Source organism: Mustela erminea, chromosome 1 (genome assembly GCF_009829155.1).
Source record: "Mustela erminea isolate mMusErm1 chromosome 1, mMusErm1.Pri, whole genome shotgun sequence".
In the NCBI taxonomy this organism is placed as follows: Eukaryota; Metazoa; Chordata; class Mammalia; order Carnivora; family Mustelidae; genus Mustela; species Mustela erminea.
This window is the reverse complement of record NC_045614.1, coordinates 126733752-126748410: the sequence shown is the minus strand read 5'-3', so window position 1 is coordinate 126748410 and position 14659 is coordinate 126733752. Positions and strand designations below refer to the sequence as shown.

General features: G+C 42.5%; 1 protein-coding gene across 2 annotated transcripts in view; it reads right to left on the bottom strand.

Annotated features, from left to right (window-relative positions):
* Positions 1–756: 756 nt before the first annotated feature.
* LRRC31 (leucine rich repeat containing 31) overlaps positions 757–14659 on the bottom strand; it is a 101675-nt gene continuing 87772 nt past the window's right edge. For both annotated transcript variants that reach the window (XM_032341550.1, XM_032341539.1), the window contains 4 exons: positions 14390–14557; positions 11267–11434; positions 7562–7729; positions 757–1753 (listed from right to left, as the gene is read on the bottom strand). In XM_032341550.1, coding sequence (XP_032197441.1) covers positions 1350–1753; positions 7562–7729; positions 11267–11434; positions 14390–14557 — 908 coding nt within the window. In that variant the 3' untranslated portion in view covers positions 757–1349. The remainder of the gene's footprint in view (positions 1754–7561; positions 7730–11266; positions 11435–14389; positions 14558–14659) is intronic.

Sequence of the window (14659 nt, the reverse complement as noted above, 5' to 3'; positions counted from 1 at the left end):
ACTCTGCGTAAGTCAAAGTCCATCCACATTGTTGCATGAATCAATTTACTGCTGAGTGGTATCGCCTAGTATCATAGTTTGTCTAACTATTCACCCTTTGAAGGATATTGGTCTGTTTCCGGTTTGGGGCTAGTTGTACATAGGTTTTGCATATGTTCATGGAAATACATGAGCACAGGTGCTCATGGAATTCATGGAAATGCCCAGAAAATGAAGAATACCACGATTGCCTAAAACATCCCCATCTATACCACCCAAAGTCTCCTCGTTCCTGATGACTTCCTTGACTGATTTCAAATTCTACATATCGGGGGCGCCTGCGTGGCTCAGTGTGTTAAGCCTCTGTCTTCGACTCAGGCCATGATCTCAAGGTCCTGGGATCGAGCCCCGCATTGGGCTCTCTGCTCAGTGGGGAGCCTGCTTCCTCCTCTTTCTCTGCCTGCCTCTCTGCCTACTTGTGATCTCTCTCCATCAAATAAATAAATAAAATCTCAAAAAAAGAAATTCTACATGTCCTTCAAGCAATAATTGCAATATAATTTACTAGTGTAGCAACAAGAAACCAAGCATAATTTGCTTAGAGTGATTCAGAATAGAAGTGTGTAAGCAGACAAACACTTCTGCTGTGTAATGGGTTTCATACTCCTGCAAAAAAATAACAAAAATTTCAAAAATCATTTAGAGCAAGACAAAAACTTTATTTAACAAATTAAATAGATTTTACATAAAATAGTCCATATCAAAAAGTGCCCAGAGCTAATGTTATTTTATTTTAGCAATAAAAGATTTTACTTTATTTTATTAAGATGTGTTTTTGATACTGGGTTTCAAAGTTTTGACCACCATTTACTAAGATTTATGTGTCTGTGAGCATTATTAGTGTTCATGGTTTATATCTGAGATAAAAAGCACCAGAACATAAAATAATAAACCAGGGAAGAGTATACTTTCTGACAAAAATGCAAATAGATTACATTAAGACACATATAATAGTAAAGATAGCTTGAAACTATCATAGCCAGTGCCTTTCACATTAGAATTTCACGCACACACTTACACATACACACACTCACACGCACTTGTATTTAGAATATTTATCACGTGGGAAAAGAAGACAGAGAAAATTCTAGGTCAAGAAAAAAGGTATTACCAGAATCTAAACATTTTTGGCAGGACTTCTAAACTATGAACTATATATCCAGAATAAATGAAACTCCATGGAAACACATAATCTTTGCCATTGGAACGTAAAGTCGTACTTACCTCAGATTACCATATACATATTTACAAAACCTTCATTAACATCAATGCCATTCAACAGCCCAGAAGCTGATATTCCTTTGATTACACTAAGATTCATTCTTGCTCTTTTCCTTCTCCAGATAATGGTTTATAGCTTGGTTAAGCCTTGGGAAATCAGCTTCCTGAAACTCACCGAGGTCAAAGTGAATGTTGTGTCTGTGATCTTGGTAAAAATGTTCTAGTTCTTCCTTCTGTGAAGGGAGGAGGATCCATCTTCTCATTCCTATCTCCGCGATCTCGGAAAGTTTGGTGATAGCATTTAACAAGTGTCCAAACCATTGTCCACAATCTCGAGAAACTGATGGCCGAAGGCTAATATCCAACTCGGTCAGCTCTTTGAGGAACCACACATTTTGGCAGAAGATGGCCCATCCTGCATCACAGATGCCGCCATTATAGCTCAGGTCGAGCTCGTGTAACTTGGTCAGGTGACCTGTATGTATTACTGATGCTGAAAAATAAAGTCACAGTAAATGCTAAAATATAAGAAAACTGTCGCCCGTGGCTGTTTGCCAGTTCCAAGATCAGTAATGATTGGTGATTAGAAATGATTTGTTATTAGCTAGCAGCTTTATTCGGGGCATCTGAAATCACGTTAATACCAAATCTGTTCTCTGTGCATCCCAAGTACAGCTTGAAAGTTTTTTTTTTTTTTCTCTCTTTCCAAATCCCAACCCAAAGAATATCTTTTGTGTCAAGTTCCTGCTCTTGGCTCCACTAAAGTCCCAGCTCTTCTACAGACTCTAATTAAATGTGAGAAGTGATGGCTCTCACTTAACTGAGGACCATTTATAAATTGTCATCTTGCTGTTTAATACCGTTTAGTTGGTCACTGCTCATTCAGTCATTCTTCGTTCAGTAAGTATTTAACTGAGCACTTTTCATGGCCAAATACACATGGGTGATTTCTAAGTCGCCTTAGGGACCTCCAATTCATAGAATAGTTTTCCCTTTGAAGAGCACATATCACAGTACGACCTAAAATGGCACTTGATAATAGTTTGTGATGAAGCTAAGAAAAGATAGTAACACTAGATAGTAACTAGCTTAGTTGACAAGAGTGTAACACTTGAGTAACACTCAAGATAGTAACTTGAGATAGGAGAGCTTCCCAGAGCAGCCAGCATGTCCTTCCCCTTGCCAGCCAAATGCAGTGATGGACCACAGAGGTCCCATGAGTAACATGGGATCTCAGAGTTGGCAGGGACCCACCCTGGAGGCATCCTCATTCAGCCTCTGGATCAATGATCAGAGATGACTCTCCCTCCGGCTTCTCTACTGGTCACCAGCCAGCTCCTGCCTGAGGCACCCTTGCCGGTTGCCCCCGCGGAGTGAGGTGGCTCTCAGCAGGAGGAAGCCCCCCGTCCTTCAGGTCCCTTTCTGCGTTCCGGTGATGTTCACTGATTGCTCCGCAGCCAGCCAGACGCTTTGGCTCCTTCCTCACACCAGCCTTGCGGTGTTGGATGACAGTCTGTTCCCCTCGTATTCTCTCCCTTTAGGAGTAAGTGTGTCCCGGTCTTTCAGTCATTCTTCATGTGTCCTGGCTCCCAGAGCAAGCAGGTTGCTCCATCCCCATTGTTTTCACTTGCCCGAGGTCTGGGTCCACTGTGCATTCGAAAGCTTAGCATTCCATACACTCGAGAGCCGCACTCTGTTCATGGGTGTCCGTATTGATGTGGGTCTCTTCCTCTCTCTGCAACATTACTCACCATATTCTCAAGAACTAACTGTTAGAGACAATGTGCATGCTTTTCTGTTTTATAATTTTTTCTATGATGTAATTATGGCAATTTTAAAGGGTATAAAAAAACAGACCGAATAGGAGCATAAACTCCCATGTCCCTGTCATTCAGATTCAACACTTACCTTCATTACAACGATTTTGTTTCACCTAATCCTTCCCTTCTATTTACCTATTTATTTATCTTTTTAGTATAGACATTCCTCCTTTTACCATACTTCACTTTACTGTGCTTCACAGATAGTGCTTTTATTAAATTAACAAATTGAAGGTTTGGGTCAACTCTGCACCAAGCACCATTTTTCCAACAGCATTTGCTCACTCTGTGTCTTTATGTCACATTTTGTAATTCTCACAATATTTGAATTTTTTGCCTAATTTGTTACGGTGATCTGTGGTAGGATTTGCTGAAAGCTCAGATGATGGTTAGCTCTTTTAAGCAAACAAGTATTTTTTTAGGGGGAGTAGGGTCAGAGGGAAAGGGAGGGAGATGATCCTAGGCAGGCTCCATACCCAGTGGGGCTCGATCTCACAACCCTGACATCATCACCTGAGCTGAAGTCACAAGTCAGATACTGAACAGACTGAGCCACCCAGGTACCCCACAATAAAGTATTTTTTAACTAAGGTACATTCTTTTTTTAGACATAATGTATTGCATGCTTAATAAACCACAGTATAGAGTACACATAACTTTGTATGTATTGGGAAACCGGAAAATGTACTTGACTTGACTTTTTGCATTATTTGCTCTATTGTGGTAGTGTTGAACCAAACACACAATATCTCTGAGATATAACTGTATTTTATTTTTCTTATTTATCCTGTAGTATTGTTGACTGCATTCCCTATGCTGTACTTCTCATCTGCATGACTTATTAAGTTTTTATACCATTTGGTTCTCTTGATCTATTTCACCCATTTTCCACCTCCTCTGGTAACTAATGATAAGTTTGTTCTCTGCATTTAAGAGTCTGCTTTTTGTCGTTTGTTTTGCATTTTAGATTCTGCACATAAAGGAAACCATTTAGTATTTGTCTTTCTCTGACTTATTTCACTTAGGATTATACCCTCTAGGTCCAACATGTTCTCGCAAATGGAGGATCTCATTCTTGGGGCACCTGGCTGGCTCAGTCTGTAGAGCACAAGACTCTGCAGAAGTTCAAGATTGTTGAGCCATTGATCCCATTGTTGGGTCATGAGTTCAAGCCCCATGTTGGGCATAAAACTTACTTTAAAAATAAATAAATAAAATGTATGTATCTTAAAAAACAGATCTCATTCTTTTTTATGGTTGAGTAATATTCGTGTGTGTATGTGTGTGTGTGTGTGTGTGTGTACCACTCTTTTCTACCCATTTATCCATCTGCAGACACTTGGGTTGCTTCCATATCTTAGATATTATAATTAATGCTGGTATAAACATAGGGGGTGTATATCTTTTCAAATTAGTGTTTTTGTTTTCTTTGGGTAAGAACCCAGTGGTAGGATTACTGGATCGTGTGCTATTTCTATTTTTAATTTTTTGAGGAACCTCCGTATGGTTTTCCAGGGTGGTTGCACCAACTTACATTTCCACCAACTATGCAGGAGGGTTCCTTTTCCTCCACATCCTCTCCAAGACTTTCTATTTCTTGTCTTTTTGATTTTAGCCATTATGACAGGTGTAAGGTGATACTTCATATTGTTGTGGTTTTTAAGATTTTATTTTTAAGTATTCTCTATGCACAATGCGGTGCTCAAACATACAACCCTAAGATCGAGAGTCCCTCTACTTACTGAGCCAGCCAGGCCCTCCCTCATTGTGGTTTTGATTTGCATTCCCCTGATGATTAGTGATGCTGAGCATCTTTTCCTGTGTCTGGTTGACCATCTGCATGTCGTCTTCAGAAAAATGTCTCTCTGGTTCCTCTGTGCATCTTTAACTTGGATTATTTGGGGTTTTTCGGTTTTGGAATTGTTTGAATTCTTTAAATATTTTGGACATTAATGCCTTACTGAATCTATCACTTGCAAATATTTTCTCCCATTCAGTAAGTTGCCTTTTCATGTTTTTTGGTGTTTTCCTTCATTGTGCAAAAGCTTTTCATTTTGTGTAGTCCCAAGAGTTTAATTTTGCTTTGGTTTTCCTTGTCTGAGGAGACATATCTAGAAAAATGTTGTTAAGGTCAGTGTCAAAAAGATCACTGCCTATGTTTTCTTCCATGAGTTTTATGGTTCCTGGTCTCACATTTAGGTCTCTAATCCATTCTGAGCTTTTGTGTGTGGTGTTAGAGAGTGGTCTAGTTTCATTTTTCTGCATGTAGTTGTTCAGCTTTCCAGGCACCAGTTATCGAGAGACTGCCTTTTCCCCGTATATTCTTGTTTCCTTTGCTGTAGATTACTTGACCACATAAGCAAAGATTTTTTTTTCCCCGCCCTGGGTCTTTGCTCTGTTCCATTGATCTATATGTCTGTCTGTATCTGTCCCAGGGCCATACTGTTTAGATTACTACAACTCTGTAGTGTATCTTAAAATCTGGGATTATGATACCTCCAGTTGTGTTCTTCTTCATGATTGTTTGGCTACTTGGGATCTTCTGTAATTCTATACACATTTTAGGATTATTCTAGTTCTGTGAAAAATGCTGTTGATATTTTGATAGGGGTTACATTAAATCTGTAGATTGCTTTGGATAGTATGGACATTTAACAATATTTGTTCTCCCAGCCCATAAGCATGGAGTATCTTTTCATTTGTTTATGTCATCTTCAATTTCTTTGATCAGTCTCCTATAGTTTTCAGAGTACGGGTCTTTTTCCTCCTTGGTTAAGTTACTCCTCGGTATTTTATTATTTTGGGTACAATTGGAAATTGTTTTCTCAAATTTCTCTTTCTGCTGCTTTATTATTAGATATAGAAATGCAACAGAATTCTGCAAATTGACTTTGTATCTTGTAGCTTTACTGAGTTCATTTAGCAGTTCTAATAGTTTGTGGTGGAGCTTTTAGGGTTTTCTAGACATAGTTTTATGTCATCATGCATCATAAAGAAAGCTTTACTTCTCCTTACCAATTTGGATGCCTTTTATTTCCTGACTACTGTGGCTGGGACTCCAGTACCATGTTAAATAAAAGTGGCGAGAGTGAACATCCTTCTCTTGTTCCTGACTTCAGAGAAAAACTCTCCATTTATCACCATTGAGTATGACGTTAGCCGTAGGATTGACATAGATGACATTTATCATGTTGAGGTATATTCCCTCCAATCCCACTTTTCTTGGAATTTCTATCACATGTGGATATTGACTCTTGTCAGATGCTTTTTTTTGCATGTCTGAGATAACTATATGATTTTTGAGATGATCATATTACTGTATTTTAAACCAAATCGCATGCATCATTTTAACTTACTTGTATTGTTTGAATTTTCCAATCATGCAAGTATCCTAATTATTATATTTCACTATTTTATACTTACTAGATATTTTAAAAATCTGGGTAATAGGATCATAAGTTATGGAAATATTTTTGTAGTTTTCTCTGAGAAACTGTTATTATTTATAAAAGAAAAAAAGCTATAAGTGATTAAGTATTTCTTAAAGAACATTTGTTAAAGTAATCCAAGTAATCCATTTGTTAAAGTAATCCAATATAAAAGTGGCAATAGCTAACCAGATCTAGTAAAACTTGTTATTCACAAAAAAAAATTTTGGAGGGGTGCTCATCACTTAAGAGATCTGGGGACGGATGGCTGCTTGGTCCTGGGGATGTGGGCACAAGGGTAGAGGAGAGACACAGATGTACTCTCCAATTCATTATTTCCCAGTGGGAAGTGGACATAACAGAGGCGATTTTAGGGGAGATTTGGGAAAGGTATTATATTATATACCCTGGAATCATGCAGTGCAAAACTTATTCCTTATTCAACTCTCTTTCCATCTTTCTAAATTGACATCGAGAAAGCATCAGATTGATGTTCTTAAAGACCTCTCTTCCCCTTTTTCTAACAGAGAGAGGATGAACCTCTATTCAAAGCCTTCAGCTGGCAACAGTGTACTAATGTCTATGAGAGGTGATTCCTGTATTTCAGTTACAGTGATGATGAGTTTCCTGTTTAAATGAAAGCATTTAGGTTAAAGACTCAGTATAAAGGAAAAATTAAGTAACAGTGCAGGTACCACGTGGACAGGGAAAACTTTGTGAAGGCAGACTGGAGGGAACTGAAGTTTGAGTAAGAGACCAGGACAGTCCTTCCCCTCCCTGTGCGGGGAAGACAGGGAGCAGAAGCTGGAACGCCCCACCGCCATGTCTATGCCCATCTGTCCCTTTGTGAAACGCCCTCCTCTGTCTTCCTGGCTTGGGAATGGCCCTTGTTGGTTTCCACCAGCTCTCTCCTAAGCAGATGTCCAAGAGAAAGAAGGGAAGAGACAAAGAGGGTCCACCACAGGCCTGGCCCGGCTCCCTGTCACCCTTCCCCTGCAGCAGGCGCCCTGGGCTCCAAGGGCTGAGACTGCCGTGGGACCAGTGGATACCAACCCAGGAGGGCCACGTCCTCTGTCACCAAGCCACAGCTGCTCAATCTCAGCACGCGAAGGGACGCTAAGAACTTCAGTGTTTCCAGAAGCAGCTTCAGGTTGCCACCAATACATTTATTCCAAGAGAGGTCGAATATTTCCAGAGCAGGGAGGTAAGCGGAGGCTTCAGCTAAAATTGATAACAGAACAGCAATCCTTTAGGCTTCCCTCTCTGCAACTGAGGAACCTGGGGCAGCATAGTAACGTAACTGAGATAAGAAAGTTGCAGGAACTGTTGTCTTCTGCCTGAAATTCATGACCACAACTTATGCTGTCTATTTTTATTTGGGAGAAATGTTGGAAATTTAGAAAATTAAGACTTGATTAAGTGAAATTCACTATCAACTGGGATTTTTCTCCTTTAGTTCCCATCTAGGAAGGAGAAAGCAGCAGAGGATTTGGACAGCTAGTTGAGATTTCCAGAGCACATCCTCATTTTACATATTCTTGTGTTCAGTCACAGCAGAAGCTCAGAAATGGGGCCAAGCCTCCTCCAGACTCTGAAGCACCCAAATGTGTTTGTGTCGACCTTCCTGCAGTTTCAGAGACGAGGAAGAGAACTAGTGGATTTGGGAGAGATTTTAAAATGAGGTTGAAAAGGTTCTGCTTAATTCTCAGCTGCCCCTAATGTTGAAATTAACCCAAACAACTATTCCTAAGATACAGTTAATTACACTTTAATTCCACTCTTCTTTCTAAAGAATAACAGGCATCCAAGGAGCAAGTATATGTCCTTTTATGATATCCCACCTGCATGGTACAGAGACCTATCAATAAGAAATGGAACTTTTTCTTCTAATAAAAGTGTTGTGGAGAATTATATGTTTACTTGACTTCTTTTTTTGGGAAGCCAGGGGGAGAAAACATGAGAATGTAAGGAGGGGAGGGGCAGAGAGCAAGGGAGAGAGAGAGTCTTAAGCAGGCTCCCGCCGGCATGGAGCCTGACACAGGGCTTGATCTCATGACCCTGAGATCATGACCTAAGCCAAAAAGATACAGAGGTTCCTCATTTAGTAAGAGATGGTATCTTAACAGGGAGCCTTTATGCTGAGATCTGAAGCCAGAGCTCCCCAGGAAAGAGAAGGAGGCCGGTGGGGGTGGGGGGCATTCCATCCAGAGAACAGGAAGGAACAGAGACAAGGGAGAGCTCAGTGACAGGAAGGAACTGAAAGAAACCGGCTGAAATTGGTTCCGGGAGCAAGGGGGAGACGGGCCAGTGGCCCGAGGTACTAGGGCCGGATCCCCTGGGTCTCTTAGACACCGGGAAGGATGTGGATTTTAACTGAGGTGCTGTGGGCTGCCATTGTGTCTTTTTAAATTGGGTAGTGGTAAGATCTAATTTACTTTGTAAATGAAATTTATAGTTTCTCTCCCCACCATAATATTAACAACTAACATTCACTGGGCACTTACAATATGCCAGGCACCTTTCCAAGGACTTTACATGTATCAACATATTTAATTTTTTTTTAAAGATTTTTATTTATTTATTTAACAGAGAGTGAGAGAGAGAGAGAGAGAGAGCACAAGCAGGGGGAACAGCAGGCAGAGCAGGCAGAGGGAGAAGCGGTTCCCTGCTGGGTTAGGGGCCTGATGCGGGACTCGATCCTAGGACTCTAGGATCATGACCTGAGCCAAAGGCAGCCACTTAACTGACGGAGCCATCCAGGTGTCCCAACACATTTAATTCTTACAACCCCATGAAGTATGTACTATTATTCCACTTTACATTTTACAGACAAGGAGACTGAAACACAGAGATGTTAACTATCTCAGGTCACAAGAACTAGAGCCAGAATTTGATTTTAGGCAGCCTAATCCCAGGTGCTTTGAAGCCAGAAAATGTACCACATATTTCCCCACAAAATAATTGCAATCAGTGTTCAGGAGTTCACAGCCCCCTCCCCCAGGCACAACTCTAGACTGACTTGCTGACCCAGGTTAAGAACTCCAGGTCTGCTATTTCGCCCATCCAGACATGGGGACAAGGAGATGAGCGATGCTGGGAGGGGTGGGCACAGTTCACAGCAAGAACCAAATCTATGTGGGCCGAACAAAGTACTGGGCTGAAAGGCCGCAAGTGTGCCCTAAACGTAGAGGTCTTAGAATTTGGGGTGGATTAGATGCATTCATTTCTGTTAACAGACATTAATAAATAGCTTATTTTCTTACTAGAATATGTTTATTTCATTAATTGTAACTCCTGTCTAGTCCATGGTACAATTCATTTTCCTAGAAATGTCAACGGACATAGAACCCTTGGGGGCCAGAGAGAAGGACTCTGTTTTCCTCCTTGTCCAGGAAGCACCGCAGTGTAAGCTCTCTAGTCTGTGCGTGTGTGCAGAGCAAGAGTTAACCTGCCAGGCCTGAGGCTGCCACCCACTAAAGACTTCCTGGCAAGGCTGGCCGGCGTGTGGGCACTTGTAGTTGGATGTGTTCCACCCCTTCCTCACCTAATAAGAGTGGCTCGCTGCGCCTCCCCTGTGTGTCTGCAAATTCTATGACTTAAGCTGAACACCAGCTTTCCTTCTGTGCTCTGGAATTCCTAGATGTGCCAGTAGAGGGTGCCTGTGTGGTCAACCCCCAATAAAAGCCCCAGATGGAAGGTTCAGGTGAGCTTCCCTGGAAGGCATCACTTCACATGTGTTGTCAGAAGCCAGTGGGCGAAGGAAGCGTGTCCTGTGTGACTCCACAGATGGAGGGCTCTTGGAAGCTTGTACTTGGTTTCCTCTTTGTGCCACATGCCTCTCCCTTTGCCAATTTTGACTTGTATCCTTCCGTTGTAATAAATCCCAACAGTGAATCCAACTCTAGGCTGAAACCTATGAGTCCTCCTAGTGAATCACTGAACCTAAAGGTGGCGTTGGGGACCCCCATCCAGCAATGTATGCCCAAAGTGCTCTGCCTGGGTGGCGGATTCTGCAGAATGATGCCATGTGACTTTGCCTCAAAGTATCTCCCTCTAGGGGCGCCTGGGTGGCTCAGTCGTTAAGCATCTGCCTTCAGTTTGGGTCATGATCCCAGGGTCCTGGGATCGGGCCTCACATCAGGATCCCTGCTCTGTGGGAAGCCTGCTTCTCCCTCTCCCACTCCCCCTGTCTATGTTCCCTCTTTCTCACTGTCTCTCTCTGTGTCATATAAATAAATAAAATCTTAAAAAAGTATCTCCCTCTATCTTGTAGACAATATTCTTGCCCCCGAAGAGGCAGACATTCCAGATTCTGTAGACCCTTGATCTAGGCTGGACAGTATTTATGACCTTTAAGCAGGCCCAGATTCCTAGAGAGGCAATGAATTCTGTTGGAAAGTGGGTGCTGGGCCATCAATTACTCACACACCAGGAATTGCCTCACTTTCCCCATCAGACTCCCAGCAATCCAGTTTATATTGGCACCTTGGTGAAATCCCAAGTAACCACGGATATGGACCTCCAGAGTTGGCTACGTACACTTCAGCTTTTAAAAATGTTAAATTTGCGAATCAGCCAGAATCATTCATCTGGCCTTCAGAAAGCTACTTTTAAGAGAACACATTTCCTGAAAAGAAGACAAATTATTAATTCACAGCCTTGCCTCTGGCAAAGGCTTGCCGTGAGAGTTCCATGTCGGGAGTATGTGTTCTCATGTGTTACTGCACATGCTTGCAGGGATCTGGGGAATTCTCTTACCCAGGGCGGTAAACGTCTCACTCTCCAGAGCACAGCTGTTGATGAGTAAGGACTTCAGTGCTGGTAAAAATCGGAGCCGGCTGAGGAGGTTTTCGGAAGAGCTGCCCATCTTCTTGTTGGCAGATAAATCCAACTCTTGAAGACTGGAGAGTAAAGGGATTACCTGGGCTGTGGAAATGTCAGCAGTGACATGTTTTAGGCACCATCTCATGAAGAGTCTGCTGGATATTTGGGTCCCACAGTCCCACAGTCTCCCTCCCTTATGCACACACACACCAGCCACGCTCCCCAGGGTGCAGGGCTCTCGCCAGGCTAGACATTAGGAGCAAAGACCTTGGAGACAGAACTGGGTCCTAATTATGCCTCTGTGGCTAAAGAACTGTGTGATTTTAGGAAAGTTACTTAACTTCTCTGAACCTCAGTTACCACCATAGTAAGAACGACAACAGAACTTCACAGGGTCACTGGGAAGATGAGATGACTCGGTACATGTCAGTATGGTGGGATCTCTGTGGGGCTGCCTCACCTCCGCAGAGCCTTCCAGGACCCCCTAAGCTACAGAAGCCCTTGGTCACTATTATGTCGCCCTATTCATTTTTGCTTATGTGTTTTTCTGTCTCCCCTCAGTGAAGATGAGCTTGTCCGTAGGGCCTGCTTCCTCCCCAGAGTATGCAGAAGAATCTAGAACACTGGAGGCACAGACATCGGTGGAAGGAGGGAAAGAGGATAGGAAGGAAAGGCAGGCAGGCAGGTGGGGTCCCAACAGATGTCACAGTGTCTTCCTCTTCACTGTGTGGGTGGTTGATTCCTGTCCCTACCAGATGGAGGCTCCTGGACTATGAATTTCCCGTAGCCCATGGCACAGTGCCTCGTACAACTAGATGATTTGAATCAAAATTTGTTGGCTAAATGACCTGTAATTCTATTCCTTTGGAGTATCTAGAATGATCAGATAAAAGAATGGTGAGCTATTTAACCTCCTAAGATATAAACGGAATGTATTTTCATTTCCATCTCTTTCAAATTAGACAGTAGGAGAACGATGCAATTTGTTACAGTTCTTCTATAATCATTAGCTTTCCAGGGCCGTTCACCTGTGCTGGTGGCGGCACATTTGGTAAGAGAAGCGGAACCCCTGTTAGGCTTGTGGTAACAACTGAGGTCCCTCTAGCCCTGGAACCTTCTTCTGAGTAAGAAGACCTGAGGTGATATTCATTTCTTTTGGCTGTAACAAGGAAAATTCATTCTTTGGAATCTGGCTGTTGATAATTCAGGGGTATCTCCTCCAGGTATGAGGCTCAGAAGGAAAGGGGATGGTGATACCCCATTTGCCCCACCTGGAGCTCAGAAACAGATTTGTTTTGTTTCTTCAAAATCTTTATGAAAGGGGCACCTGGGTGGCTCAGTGGGTTAAAGCCTCTGCCTTCGGCTCAGGTCATGATCTCAGGGTCATGGGATTGAGCCCCACATTGGGCTCCCTGCTCAGTGGGGAGCTGCTTCCCTTCCTCTCGCTCTGCCTGCCTTTCTGCCTACTTGTGATCGCTGTCTGTCAAATAAATAAAATAAAATATATTTTTTTTAATTTTTAAATTTTTAAAAAGATTTTATTTAATTATTTGGCAGAGAAAGATCACAAGTAGGCAGAGAGGCAGGCAGAGAGAGAGGAGGAAGCAGGCTCCCTGCTGAGCAGAGAGCCTGATGCGGGACTCGATCCCAGGATCCTGAGATCATGACCTGAGCCGAAGGCAGAGGCTCTAACCCACTGAGCCACCCAGGCACCCCTTCAATAAATAAAATCTTAAAAAAAAATCTTTATGAAAGCCTTGAACTTTTCTCTGTTTTCCAAATTGAGGCATGAGACCCAAATGTAATTTAGCAGGTCTAAAATATAGATGTTAGACCTAAGAACCTGTTTTAGTCTTTTCCTTCCCAAATTGTACTAAAGAAAGCTAAAAAATTCTTTTTTATTCTTGTTTTCTTTTTTTAAATGCTGTTTTTTAAAGATTTGATTTATTTGTTTATTTGAGAGAGTGAGAGAGAATGAGAGCAAGTGAACATGAGAGGGGAAAGGTCAGGGGGAGAGGAGATGCAGAGCCCCCACTGAGCAGGGAGCCCAATGTGGGACTTGATCCCAGGACTCCAGGATTGTGACCTGAGCTGAAGGCAGACACTCAACCAACTGAGCCACCCAGGTGCCCTTATTCTTGTTTTCAATTGATTCATTCATTCGATCATATTCAACAAGAATTTCCTGGTGCCAACTCTGTGCCAGACCTCTGTACCTAATGAAGGAGAGACGCAAAAGGGGCTCCCAACACAGGAGGGGCCATGATCTGGAGAAAGAGCAAGGATAAAGGCCCCAGGACAGGAGGTCAGCACAGAAAAGTGGCTGGAGTAGAATCGAGGAGGGGAAGGCTAGGCAACAAAGTCAGAATGACAGAGGAGGAAAAAAAGAGACCACTTGGACTCGCAGTAGTCTGGGCACAAGATGACAGTGGCCTGAACCAGCCCGGTCCAGGTCTAGACGGTAGACCTTGGTGATGAGATCCTGGAGGTGTTTTGGAAGTTTACTGTGGCCACAGATGGAATAGACCCCTTAATGGCAAGGCTGCGCTTGGCGCTGTTTGTTATGGGAAACTGCATTTATATATTATGTGTTATAATTACAGGATTATGTTTACAGTGGAAAGAGTGTAGGCACCTAAAGTTATAATGTATACCCGTGATGCACCACCCTAAATTCTTGTGTAATTTCATTGTATCCAAGGGGCTTAACTTCACTTGTTAGTCAGAAAGCCGCAGTGCCCTCTTTTGGGCCTTCTCTCTACATCCCTGTTCGAAACAAACTTTGTAACTAACAGAGTCATTTCTAAACAGTAACACATATTCAAAATTTTCTCCACCAAGTGCCATATCCATCATTTACAAACGTGTATAGGAGGAATTTAGATTCACTCATATTTATGGAGCACATAATAAAATATTGGGGCATTCAAAGAACTTTTATGGTTTGGTGCTTTTGTTAAGTTTAAGTAAGTTTAAGGAGACACCTCAAATTTGCCAAGTTCCAAACATATACTGAGGTTCCAAAAGTCCTTCCTTGACTCTCTTGTTCACACTTACTCAGTGACGCCACGTCATTGGCCGTGAGAGAGCACTGGTGAAGATCCAAAACTTCTAGATGCTCCAGCATGGCCAGCAGAGCTGATGAGTCTTCAAAACCTCCACCCAGATCCCTGTTGCAGGAAAGGTCTAATTTCTTCAGTCCACCCAAGTACCTAAAAGCAGCATCTAAAAGAGAAAATCAAAAGTCCCATTCTGACAGGCTAGAAGGTGAAAGGCAGGTGTAGGGCAGGCAAGGGGGCAGGTGTGTAGAAGGGAGATGGTGAAAAT